The following is a 13,789-nucleotide window of genomic DNA, read 5'->3' on the forward strand; positions in this document are numbered from 1 at the left end:
AGCACAGATGATTTTAGCTAATCATTGGCTAGGTAAAACAAACAATATATCTTATTTCAAAATAACCACGTCATAAAAATGAGAAAAACAATATACAAAGGTGAACATTTTTTAAAAATATTTAACTGAACGCTAATGGGCGCTGTGGTTTCCCGGCATCCTTCTCAAAACCGTAGAAGAAGAGTTCAACCCGGAAATTACGGTACCTGCTTTTACCTTTGCGAAGCTAGATAAACAAACCAAAAGCAGTCAACTTTTTTTAACATTTAATTATTTAAATGATTTGAAACATTTTTACGTATCGGTATATTGAAAAAATGATTTTCAACAACAACGTGGTGAAGTGAATTTCCTGGAAGAAAAGAAATAAGAGAGCTAGCATCCCAGCTGCCGTGAGAAGCTGCAGCTAGCGGAGGTAAGCTAGCGTGGACTTGTTTATTTCAGTGCTCGCTCGAAGGAGAGCGACATGAAGGCATGACTTAGTGATAGAAAATTCCTCGAATTTTTCCGAATAGGAACTAAAGGTAAGCGGTTTGCTTTTCATTTACATTAATTGTTTTTTTAACGAGCTAGAAAAACGTTATTTGTTTGAATATAGTAAATCACTGGTGTAAAAATAGACGATTTTAGCAGAACGGTAACGTGTTACTCTGTGGCAACGTATCAGTCCACTAACTTGATCGTACTTACAATTTTTATTTATATTTCTTAGGAATTGTTTTTACGTTTAATCACTTATAAAATCCCCGTTTTTACATTCTTTTATATCGTCTCATCTGAACTTTCGAAGGTTGTGGGGAAACAGGTGTAGAACTCGAGCTGACTTTTGACCGGAACTTCACTTCGTGAAATCCACGCATCGTCACCATGGCGTGGGCTCTGAAATTGCCTCTCACGGATGAAGTGATAGAGTCCGGACTGGTCCAGGACTTCGATGCCAGTCTCTCCGGCATAGGGCAGGAGCTTGGTGCGGGGGCGTACAGTATGAGGTAAGGCTGGGGTTTTGTGATGGTCGGGCCTCGGGTCTACTTTGTAATACTGGACAGAGTAATGCAGCTGTTACTGCACATCTATTAACCAAGACTAGTGATTTTTTTAATTACCATTATTTTACTTGTATAATTGCATATAAAGGCTAAATACTTGTGTTCTCTGGAAAATAAAAGTTATATAAAGCTTTACTTAATGGTTTTGTTTCCAGGCCTGTGTTTTGTTTGAGCCATGTTATGTGTATAAAATAGGAAATTCTGAATAATAACAGCTATTTTTGTGAAATGATCTATTAGTGCTGCTTGAATTTAAAGGTATTACTGTAAAAAAAACAGATAAAACACACAGATAAAGTCAAAAATTGAACATGGAGCATTATTTATTTTATTTTGAATATTGTACGACATTTTAAGTCTACAAATTCTTATTTTGCTCTGTTTTTACTCGAAACTGCATTTGTCTTAGTTTTTCTGATTTGTTTCCCTTTTATTTATTGTGATGGTTGACTGGTTCAGCCCTCTAAGTCATGGTAGCTGGTTGCAGAAATGTCTGTGTTGAGAGGAACAAAGACATATTGATGGGATACTTTGGTATTTAGTGTTGTCCGCACTTTACTTAATGATGTGCACAGCCAAAAAAAGAACCCTGACTTCACCTTCAGCTTCATGTTTTGTCTAATTAGGACTTGGGGCTTGTTTTCCGCATAATTTTGCAATCTATGGAAGTTGTGCTTGCAATTCTGCCATCTAAAACGTTGTTTACTTGTTAGCCTAGAATAAAAGTATCTCCGAGAGACAAGATGTTCTTATTTTACAGTGTCCTGACTATATTTCTGTTTCTACTCTGTTTCCTAGTGATGTCCTTGCCCTCCCCATCTTCAAACAGGAGGAATCCAACCTCCCTGCTGATAATGAAAACAAGATTCTGCCGTTTCAGTATGTTCTGTGTGCAGCTACCTCTCCAGCCATTAAGCTGCATGACGAAACACTCACCTACCTCAACCAAGGTCAGTTTGAGAATCTCCGCCACGGTAAACCTTTCAACTTTGTGTAAATTAAATCTAAAAGTCCAAAGTCGAAAGCCAGTAGAGGCAAATTGGGCTGCCTTTGCTCTTAGATAACAGGGAGAATGGAAAAAATAGTAGAAAAATATACAGGTATAATAATATTTTGGTTTGTTATTATTTTTTAGACTGACTTTACAGCCATTTAGGAGAAGATATTATGAATACATGTAGAGATGTGTGCTTTTTGGTTAAATATTATTGATCCAAATGTTACATATAAAATGAAAAACCTTTTAAGTATAATAATATGCTGTTGCTGTGCTTTGTTTAGTATAAATAAATAAATTAGTCCTATTATAATGTTTTTATTCAGATCTTTAAGAATTCAGAATACAGGTTGATATTTACAAAAAGATATTCAGTATGATCAGTGTTAAAGGGAACAATGGTCTGCAACAACAGAATCACTCAAAGCCAAATCTAGATTTAGATATTTTCCTGTTGAATTCAACTTACTTTAAAAAAACTTAAAGGTAAAGGAAACAAAGCAATTAAGTGTAGCATGTCTAAGTTTGAAAGAGTTTTTATTAAAATTATTTAAAAAATTGTTTTTAGAGGTTATTGATTTTTTTTTTCACGTATAGCCAAAACTATTGTATTTGTTTATCCACAATAGAAAATTATTTTATTCTTTTTTACTCCGAAAAATCAACAATATGCATTTTTATCATCACCAAACTGTGTTTTTCTGTTATAAATGCTTTGAATTTACTTGTGTTTTGCATAATTTATGGTGCAGATATTTCATCTTTTATTTTAAAACTAAACAATGTCACCTTAACATGCGTTTGCAGGTCAGTCCTATGAAATTAGAATGCTTGACAATCGGAAAATTGGGGAGCTTCCGGAAATCACTGGGAAAATGGTGAAGGTAGGAATCAAGTTGATATTTGTGCAGGTTTCTCTTCTGCCAGTATTAACATTTACCAAGATTTTCTTTTGTAATGTATTCATATTTAAAAAAACAAAAACGTCCTGACAATGTTGCTTCCAGAGTATTATTCGTGTGGTGTTCCACGACCGCCGGCTTCAGTACACCGAGCACCAGCAGCTTGAAGGCTGGCGCTGGAACCGACCCGGTGATCGCATCCTCGCCCTGGGTGAATCCTGAGCTTCTTCCTTAGAGTATTGTGTTCACTTTGAGTGCTGCTTCTGTATTTAGCTTAATTGGGTGACACAAAACTCAACAGTGATTTGTGCAACTTGCCATCAAGTATGTCTTAATCTCTTTAAATAGTGGCTCGTCCTGCTTCATTGCAGATATCCCCATGTCGGTGGGGATTATTGACCCCAGAGCCAACCCCACTCAGCTCAACACTGTGGAGTTTCTTTGGGACCCTTCCAAAAGAACCTCTGTCTTTATTCAGGTAATCTTCGAGGTTTTCCTCTTGAAATAATAAAAACAATATTATTATGATTCTTGAAGTTTTATCATCATTTTCTCTTTGGAGTAGACTTATTTTCGAGTGGAATAATGAGAATTAAAACTGTAATATTTTCAGTACAGTGAGAATAGCAGAAATGACTTCTATTTATATTGGGAGTGAGCATCATTTATACATAAATTGTTTGTTTCATTATGATCCAAATTTATAAAGATACTAGAAAAAAAGACTAGATAAAGTCTAAAAAAAGTATAATCCATTAGGTAAGAAACAATAAAGGTTCAGAGCTATTAAATCTTCTTCAATGGTAGTAAAACTGTTGGTTTCAGTGAAATAGACATTAAGATTTCTGCAGTAGGCGACTGTTTGTGGAGCTTTTTCTATTAGACAAGCTGAAGAAGTATTGATTTGAGGACCTGCACATTCACGGTCAGAAACATTAAAAGTCCACGGAGAACGGTTTTACAATAGATCAAAGGACGATTGGAGCAGGACTTTAAGTACACTTCTATACTTGTGTACATGTACATATAATGTATAAATGTACACATTCCATCATCACTCATAGGAAAATTTGAATTAAAAATGTCGGCTAAAGCCGTAGTTTACTACACCCACACTAATAATTCCTAGATCAAATTTTAACAAATATTATTCATATTTATACCACAAATGTTTATATGCAAAACACGAACTCAGTTTATCCTCCCATATTTATATTATTTATTACTAATGCAGTTTCTGAACAGTCTCTTGGAGTTTATTGTACAACTCATAAGTTAATTTGTACAGTCCACAAGTTTATACTTATAACAGAAACAATGTTCATTTTTAAAGTAGTTAAAATTAGCTGTGATTTTTGGCACGTCCACAACCTGAAGATTGTAGTTATTCTGTGTGTTTTAAACAAAGAAAATGGTTTTCTATCCTTAAAAAAATTCTTTTTTTTATATAAAATAAAAATGTTTTTTCACTCATTTAAGTATTTCCCCATATTTCAACATATTATCTGGTATATTGTTGAATAACAGAACATTATACCATGTACAGAGTATTTCTATTAATAAATACTTAGATTTATGTAGTATAGCAGTTGTTTTTGATTTTTTTTAAGTCCCACTCAAATTATCCTTTGATCTATAGTAGAATCGCTTTCAGTGGACTTTTATTCATGATTATGTCATTTTTAGCCTAAATTAAAAAGCTTTCTAGGACATAGTTTCTGCAGAGCGGCAATAGTTGTTTATAAATTCACCTCAAAGTTGTGGGTGCTGTGGACTAAGCCTGCCCCTGCTTCCCATCATCCATATGTTTTCACATTTCCCTGCTAGCTTACAGCCCCTCACACCCCTAACTTAACATTACTGCTGCAGAATAAATGGGGAGCAGAATCCGAGCTATTCATATGTACAGGACTGAGTCAGATACCAACAAAGACGCACATGGATCTGTTTGTCTGCAAGTGGATGAATCAGAATGGAGCGCTCATGGTAGTTTCTACTTTAGAACTACAGGCTTTTCCAACAGTTTCATTTTCTTCATATGCGTCCATCTTGAAAGAAGTGCTGCAAGACCAAACATTAAAAACAAGATTTTTGTTGGAGTGGGTCTTCAACAATATACATAATGGAAAGTAGTATGCAAACTGTCACCAAAATATATGGATTTATAATAAATCAATTATACGACTTCAGTATGAGGAAGTACTGATAGAAAAAAAGTGCAAACTTTAGTAACTTCAAGGGCAGAAACTTTGGGTTAGCAAGAACTTCAATGACATTGAATTTATTTGGACGTTGAGATGGTCTCCATGGCAACACTACCTGTACTTTTCCCAGAAAGCTTTTCAAAGTTTTTCTGTGAAGATCTGTTTTGATTCTGAGTGTTGAGCATTTTTGGAGTTCAGATACTGAGCGAGATGGCCTTGATTGGTTTTGCTGTCAGGGTTCTCTAAGGCCAGTCCAGCTTTTTCTGCACTGAATTATTAAGCTCATGATTTTAGAAGCTTAGGAAAAGTTTTCCTAAAATCTTATTGAAAATTTTTTTGTGAGACAAGAAATACAAATTCTTTTATTGAAAATAAACTATTAGCTGTAGCCCATACCATTATACTCCCTCCCTCTTTCTAACATTAAATCTGTATGAACTCTCAAAAATCCCCCCAACGAATCGATTCCTCTGACTTAAGTCATGAGCTCATTCTCATGTCACTTACAGGTTCACTGCATCAGCACAGAGTTCACCATGCGCAAGCACGGCGGCGAGAAGGGCGTCCCCTTCCGAATCCAAATCGACACGTTTAAGGAGAACGAGAGCGGAGAGTACACGGAGCATCTCCACTCTGCCTCCTGCCAGGTCAAGGTCTTCAAGGTCAGAGGAGCAACACGAAGCCAGCCGAGCTCAGTATTAATAGTCCTGCCAATGACCTTCATTTTATGACCCTTGTCAGCCCAAAGGCGCAGACAGAAAACAGAAGACGGACCGGGAGAAGATGGAGAAGAGGGCTCCTCAGGAGAAGGAGAAGTACCAGCCTTCCTATGAAACCACCATCCTGACAGAGGTCTGTTAGCAAAACATTCAAATGGGTCATAAAGTTTGATCACATAGTTGTTACTCTTTAAAATAAAATTGTTTCCACTGTGTAGGAAAGTTAGTTTTTTTTCTCAAGTTTTCTCATGGATGTTTGGATTTTTAACATATCAGACAACTGAGCAAAATAATGATTAAAGGTTTCATATGGAAGTTATTAAACAGATTTTAATTTAAAATCAGATTCTACAGCAGCACTTTAATTTGATAGTTAAAGGTGACAACAATAAAGACACACTAAAGTCACAATTGTAGAAAAATACTTTTTTTTTAATTCAAGTTCATCAGCTGCAACAGGAGGATCTATTTGAACTTTATTTTGAAAGGAACTAAACATGCTGCTGTCAAAAGTAAAATAAGTTAAAATTATTATTTATTAGAGCCGAGAATCGATTAAAAAAATTAATTAATCGCAAACTGGGAAAAAAAGCACGATTAATCGCAATTAACTTTTGTTTTGTTACAGTATTTGCCGACCATTTATTATCTGTGAATAATCACGATATGAAATCACATGCAAAACTTTAAATTTAATGTTTTTTTTTTTTAACGGAGGCTGTCAAACGATTAAAAAATATATCAGATTAATCACACTTTTGTTTTGTGATTAATCACTATTAATCACAATGTTTTACTAGGTACATTTTATGCAGCTTTTGAACAAAAACAGGCTTAATTTTACTGTCTAAAATGTTTGAAATCACGCTGTAGAAGCCTAAATCGGCGAGGCAGAGCGAAGGGCTGCTGCTCCGCATGTGCAATTAAGTTGCATTAATGAACATTAGCGCGTTAATTCTCCTAGATTATTCGCATGCTTTAATGCATTAATGTTCACAGCCCTATTATTTATAGAAAAACACTTATATATTTTTAAATAATTGTAAATATCTAAATCTACATTTTATAAATAAATTGTCTTAATTGTCACAAAAACATACAATTATTATGTTTTTAAATGGTGCAGGGCTGCAGCTCTTGCTGGGTTTTCATCAATAAGAAACTGGACAAATTCAGAACTAAATGGTTGTAAACTTTAAGGAAATGTTGATTTTTTTTTTTTTATTATTAAAATGAAAAGCAAAAAATACAGGAGGAACCTAAGATAAATGTATATTTAATTCAAAGTAGGGATGTGTATCTGATACGTATTACGATCCCAAGACAGTACCAGACAATATTTCACTTTTATTTATTTATTTTTGATTATGACTTAAAAAATATCTGAATTTTATTAACTTTTTCACAAAATTCATATTGTAAAAATCCATGTTATTTAATGATCAGAACATTAAAGACGGCAACTGTACCTTTAAACAAGTTGCTTTTTACAAATCAAATTCACTGTGCTTTTATTTTGGTAATTAAAAAAAAAATTAACTAGAAAACAAAAGTAAAACTGAACTTGCTTTTAAATAAAAATTAAATATCACTTTGACAGTATTTTAAATCGCTTCAAGTATCGTCAAATAAACTATTGCAATATTTCACTGAATCGATATTTTCTTACCACGATATCCAGCTAGTGAATTCCTGCACATTTACAGGCTGTTATGCAAACACTCTGTCCGGAATCTGTTTTAGAAGAGGCTAAATGAGACATATTTGAAGAAATGCTTGTGTGATGTTGGTCAGACGCCATAGTAACAGCTGTTCCGGCCCTTCGCAGTGCTCTCCTTGGCCTGAAGTCACATACGTCAACAACTCTCCATCTCCTGCCTTCAACAGCTCGCATAATAGTTTTCCTGTTGCTGAAGGGTAAGAGTGTTATATGGTTTCTGCCAGAGCTTCATGAATAATGCTGCCTGAGCGTGATGTGCAGTCAGATCTATACCGGGGAGGGGAGGGACGCTGTTTCAAATTCTGTTTTATGTCGGGTTCTTTTTAGTATTTTCACATGACATTCTGTCGTCTTTTTTTTTTTTTTTTTNNNNGATCGCCGAGCCACCAGCCTGAGCCTGTGGTTCAGGTGGCGGATGTAAGTTCAACATTTACAATACCTGCACAAATTAAAGCTTGGTACCCCCGGTTAAGATTAAACAGTAAATCTGTCTGGAAAGAATCAAAACTGCTTCTATAAAAACCGCAGGGAGAAATTTAATTCGAAGGTTTTTATTTTGTGACATCTAACGCTTTATGTTCACCTTATGACCACTAGTAAAAATGCAAATGTAGTTACATTAAAAACACATTTTATGCTTGTGTAGATTCTTCCACCAAGGCCTGAAGGCTTTGAAAAGAAAATTAGATTTCGACTTTAGTCATTTTTTTACTTGAAAAATGAACTTTATTGGCTGTTTGATTGAGTCAGTTACACGCTGGCAAGTTCTCCTCTGAAGCATTTTTCATTCTCCAGCAAATGTGACAGAAGAATCTGTGGGAAAAGCACTTTAGATTCTATTTGTGACTAAATCTATAAAAATCTAACTCAATGAAGGAAGGGAAGGGTTGAAAAGGAACTTTATGTATCTTTCGATGTTCTTCAAAAGTCTCAGAAGAACAAGATTTATGTGTTTGGAACAATAAGTCGGCACCTTTCGCCTCAGTTGCTCTTTTGTCCTTAAATTTATAAACTTAAGCAAACTTTAAATGTTCTTTCCAGGCCTCCATCTTTACTGTGTTTGTTATTGGTCATTTTCTTTCTTATCAAACTTGACCTACACACATTTAATGTGACTAAAAATGCTGAATGATTGAAGTTGTGATCATTTTAGAACAGATTTGTTCTCTAAATAATTATTTCTTTTTTTAAAGAATTTATTAGGAACAGCAACGCCACAGGACACACAACAGTGGCTTCACAGAAACCGCTTCTCCCCATTCGCTCGTCTCTTCACCAACTTCTCAGGTAAGGGGCGGATCATTCGCTCTCTATTTATTCATTTAGCTACTTTCTTACAGAGTTTAAAGTCCCACTCCGATCATCTATAAGTGTTCCCAGTCCTCTTAAAATCATGATTAAACTGGTTTTCGACTAAATCTAAAAGCCTGTGTCGTTTTCTAAGACGTAGTTTCTGCAAAACGGCTGTAGTTTGTTGGTAATTTGCCTCAGAGTTGTGGGCTTGTACCGAGCAATCCCGCCCCCTCTTCCCCTCACCGTTGTGGAGAGCTTGGAGCAAGGAGCCTGAGTCCTATGGGGAGAAATACGTGTCACCCTGATTTGTGCGTGTGTAGTTCTTGGTTTGTAACTGATACAATACATTTTGTGCATAAATTACGGAATTCAAAAAAATACAATTTACACATGCACAAATTAAAATTACAACAGCTTGAAACTACACACACAATTCTCAAAGAATTAAATCACTTATTACGCACACACAAAATCACATTTACACACAAATCTGTCCGTGAGTGATGCGTTTAAATGTAGTTAGAATGCTGGGTCATCAGTTTTCTTTTCAGTCGCTTTGAACTTAAATTGTTAATATTAGCTGGTAAAAAAATGATTATTTATCACTTTATGCTCAATAGTGAATGCAAGAAAGTGTTTTTTTTTAATGTCACAATTTTTGTACTTATGCACAAATGTATAGTTTGAGTTACAAATCAAAAATTACTCACACACAAATCCAAAGTTACACACAAATCAAAAATTACGCATGCACAAATCAGGGTGATACTTCTTTCTCTCCATAGTGTCCCACTTGGCATATTTTCTGGATCACAAATACACAAATCGAGCTGCATTTTATCATGAACTCCTGATTCACAACAATTTGAAAAAGAGAAATGCTCAGAAATCCAATTTTAAGCTTTTTCTTCATCTATGTCCTCCATCATGAGGAAAAGCCACAAGAATATGTTAAAACCCTAAATCTACTTTTTTTGGCTCTTGATTTCTATTAATGGGGCTTTAAAAGTGCTTTCTTGTTGGTCATTGTCATTTTTTTGATCAAATAAATTTGTATAAGTCTTGAAAATAAAGTTAAAAACCTTTGGGTTAAGATGAGGGTATTCAAGTTGAATTTTGTGATTAGTCAAACCATGTAAGTCTCGGGTCATGATCTGCAGCTCTCATGTGTCGATCACAGCTGAGACAGTATTATAAATGCCCCGGTGTGTGTGTACTAGTGTGTTCATCTTCTGCTGGAGTCTGTATCTTTGTCATTATGTTAAAAAAATAAAAGATCTGCAGCTCCAGTAACAATAACAGTCCAGCCCCCAAGCCTCCTCACTCCTCTTACTGGATTTTCAAATTTCGACTGTGGGTGGAGTCAGCCTCCAACTTCCCTGTTTGGTGACCCTTTAAGGCTTGTATAAGAAAATGTAAAAAAAAATAAGGCAAGCTAAATAAAAAAAGAAGGAAAAATCATCTTAGAAAAATGTTCTTCATTGCATTTCCTTAAAGAGTAAAACAAAGAAATCTATGCAACTTTTACATAGGTCAATGCTAACTATTCTAATATTACTTTTTCCCTTTTTTCCCCATCAGGAGCAGATCTGTTGAAGTTAACTAGAGAGGATGTCATTCAGATCTGCGGGCCGGCCGATGGTATAAGACTCTTTAATGCGCTGAAGGGACGGTGAGTCGCTTTTTATGATATTTAACATCGAAGCAGCACTACTGTTATCCACTTTTTATTATTTGCCTTTGTGCTTGCAGAGCCGTTCGTCCAAGACTCACCATCTACGTTTGCCAGGAGTCTCAGCAGGCTCGGGAGCAGCAGCCGAAACATGAAAACGGAGACGCTGCCAGCACTTTCTATGGTCAGTAGGAGGTTTGAAACGAGGCCACAAGCGAGTCTTTGAAATCTACACTGAAAATAAACCAGAGCAGCAACAAGGCGGGGTTTAATTCTAATATTTTGTTGCAAAAATAATAATAGAGTTAAATATTTGACCACAAGTTACACAAATTCAAAACTTTCTCTAAGCAGACGATTGGAACATAAAGATATGGTCATCTGGTAAAGTGAAAGCACACAAAAGAGAGATTTTACCAGTTAAATTATGCATGTTAAAAGTTTAACAGTCGCCCTGAAGAGTCAGTTACAAATTCTTTGATGTAAATATTCAGATCTAATCTGCCTATAAATAATTAATCAAAATACAGAACATTTTCCATCACATCGTTTTGTCCCATTTAGAACTCCATACAAAAAAAATCATTTTACAGAAATCCAGAATAAACTTATTCTTATTTAATGCCAAAAAGTCTTTAGTTATATCATCCTCTTAAAACAAACAACTTAACCATTACAATTGGGGTACATTATGAATGTGTTCTGAATCAAAAAATATATTTTTGAGACTTCTTAAAAAGGAGAATTGTGAATTTTCCCAGCATGCTTTTCTGTATTTGACCTACAAAATGTCACTGTTTTGTATTGCGCAGAAACTGTATTTTTCTCTTAAAAACTCAAACTCATATAAAACTACTACTTTTATCTATATTAAATTTAAAACAGCATTTAAATGAATATTATACATAACACCTTACTTTTATTTAACTTTACTAAATGTTTCTTACATACACGATCACATCACTCAAAGGCTGAGTTTTACTGCATTCTCTTGGCCAATTAAAATGGGGGAGAAATGGCCATTCTTGCTTTATTTTCCATAAATGACAAAAAACCTCCACACTCATGCTTCTGTCCCAAAAGCTAAAGCTTCTTTCCTGCTTCATAACAAACTCATCCTTTAAAAATGAGAAACTACTCAGATGTCCTTTCACAGAAGTCATGCTAAACCATTTACTAAACCAGAGTGCTCCGTCCTCCCCCACTAAGGCCTGCTTAGGGTATTAGAGTTCAAGAAATCTTGAGATTCTGAACTTTTTCCAAAATAAACAATAAATAAAACTGAGTTCCATTTGTCGGATGTCAGGGTCATACTCAGTAACACGGGGATCTCATACTGTAATTCCAAGTGTCAAAAAGATGAGAAAATTTAAAAAATATATATCTCTATTCTTGCTTTTCTCCACAGTCTATCACGCCATTTACCTAGAAGAACTCACATCTACTGAACTGACTGAGAAGCTCGCTCAGCTCTTCAACATCTCACCCAGACAGATAAATCAGATCTTTAAGCAAGGACCTACTGGCATTCATGTACTGGTTAGCGATGAGGTGAGAACATTTTTTTCTACTTTGAAATTCACAAATGTTTGCTGACGAAAGCCATTCATGCTACATGATTATTTTTTTTTCTTTTCTAACAGATGATCCAGAACTTCCAAGATGAAGTTTGTTTTGTTCTAGACACAATGAAAGGTATTCAATCACTTCATGGAAAAATATTCATAGTTTTTCTGTATCAGCGTGTATTTAATGGCTTTCTTTTGTCTTTTCAGATGACACAAGTGATGCCTACCACATCATTTTAAAGTGATTACTAAGCACGAGGATGTCCAAAGCTTTGGTTTTGTGCTTTTAGACCTGCTGTCAGCACATCGTACTCCTTGTTGTTTTTGGATGACACAGACTCTAAATGAAACCCTTTGTGGCAGCTAGGCACAACATGCAGATGAAACATCTGGCACTCTTACTTCCTATACCTTATTGTCTTACTTTGAAGGGAATGGCTGCCACTACAGTGATGTTAAAGTCCCCTCCATTCCCCGCCAACGTCAGCGGTTGTGTAGTCATGCGGCTCACGAGTCAAGAAAAGGTCAACGGCACTGTGATGGCGGTTGTAAGATTTGAGCATCTGGTGTCTCGTTGATTATTATTGTCTTTTAAAATGCCTGAAGCGGGGAGGAAAATAGATGCTAATATTGACAGCACTTGCATTTCAGTATTAGTTCTTGTCCTTGTCTTTAAAAATATCCACAAGAACATCTAAAACAACCAGATTGATAACAAAAAGTGTTTTTTTCTGTCTGAAAATGGCTGTTACTTAAAGAATTTTTTTTCCCATCTTTTTTGTGTGAGCAGCTTAATACCCATGTGCTTGTTGATTATGAATGATAAAACAGCTTTTGTTGTTAGTGATCACTGCGGCTTCACAAGCTGAACTCTCCTCATTTGCTTCCTGCATGTTTCAGCTCATGAGCATTTTCTGTTTGTTTTTGACATTTGCCAACTGTACTGTAATTGGCATCATCGTTTTAAAGTTGTATTAATGATTGTGTTTGACCATATTTTTTAAAAATATTTTTAACAAACTTTGTAGGTTTGTCTCTGGATGGTAACACTGTCAACTCTTTTTTTTATAGTAGTTTACTCGAAAAAGCAGAGCTGCAGATAAAAAAGTGTGATTGGATTGTTTTCAGCCTTTGTAAATGAAGTTTATAGTTCGTTATTTTAGATATCTAATTGCTCCATTTCAATATTAAAATGTTTACCAATGTAAGAACTGTTTTGGTATCCTTACTAAAATATTAATATTGTAAATTACGTTTTCAAAAAAACCAAAAATTTTAATATATAGAAACGTTATAAAACCATTACTATATAGTTACTCTGCTTATATTTATTACTCATGTATTTTTTTAAAAATGTACGGAACCTATGAAACGACATAAAAAATTGCTCCCTCAAATTATTAATTTGTTGCAACAAGTCCGTATTTTGTGGCAACATAAAAGCATTTTTAAAATCCTTTTGAGTACAGAAGAGTATTTTAGCATCATCAGTTCCTACTACTAATTAATTTGTGAACATAAAATAATAATATAATTGTATAAGATTCTAATTTATGCCTGGAAAATACTAATTTGAGCTCACAATGGGCCAATTTGTTCATTCAAAATGCTAATTTGTGTGCACTAAATGCTCAATTCTTTGCAAAAAAAATGCTTATTTGTGCTCAC

General features: G+C 34.8%; 1 protein-coding gene across 1 annotated transcript; it reads left to right on the forward strand.

Annotated features, from left to right (window-relative positions):
• Positions 1-99: 99 nt before the first annotated feature.
• Positions 100-13,329, forward strand: tfcp2 (transcription factor CP2). Its single transcript, XM_024292111.2, is given in 16 exon segments — positions 100-415; positions 791-989; positions 1,845-1,996; positions 2,851-2,927; positions 3,051-3,156; positions 3,317-3,423; positions 5,659-5,811; positions 5,891-6,001; positions 7,697-7,790; positions 7,962-8,005; positions 8,782-8,875; positions 10,463-10,553; positions 10,634-10,737; positions 11,962-12,104; positions 12,197-12,248; positions 12,329-13,329. Coding segments are annotated over 15 exon segments (1,488 nt in total). The 5' UTR covers positions 100-415; positions 791-867; the 3' UTR covers positions 12,367-13,329.
• Positions 13,330-13,789: the final 460 nt, after the last annotated feature.

Source organism: Oryzias melastigma, linkage group LG7 (assembly GCF_002922805.2).
Source record: "Oryzias melastigma strain HK-1 linkage group LG7, ASM292280v2, whole genome shotgun sequence".
In the NCBI taxonomy this organism is placed as follows: Eukaryota; Metazoa; Chordata; class Actinopteri; order Beloniformes; family Adrianichthyidae; genus Oryzias; species Oryzias melastigma.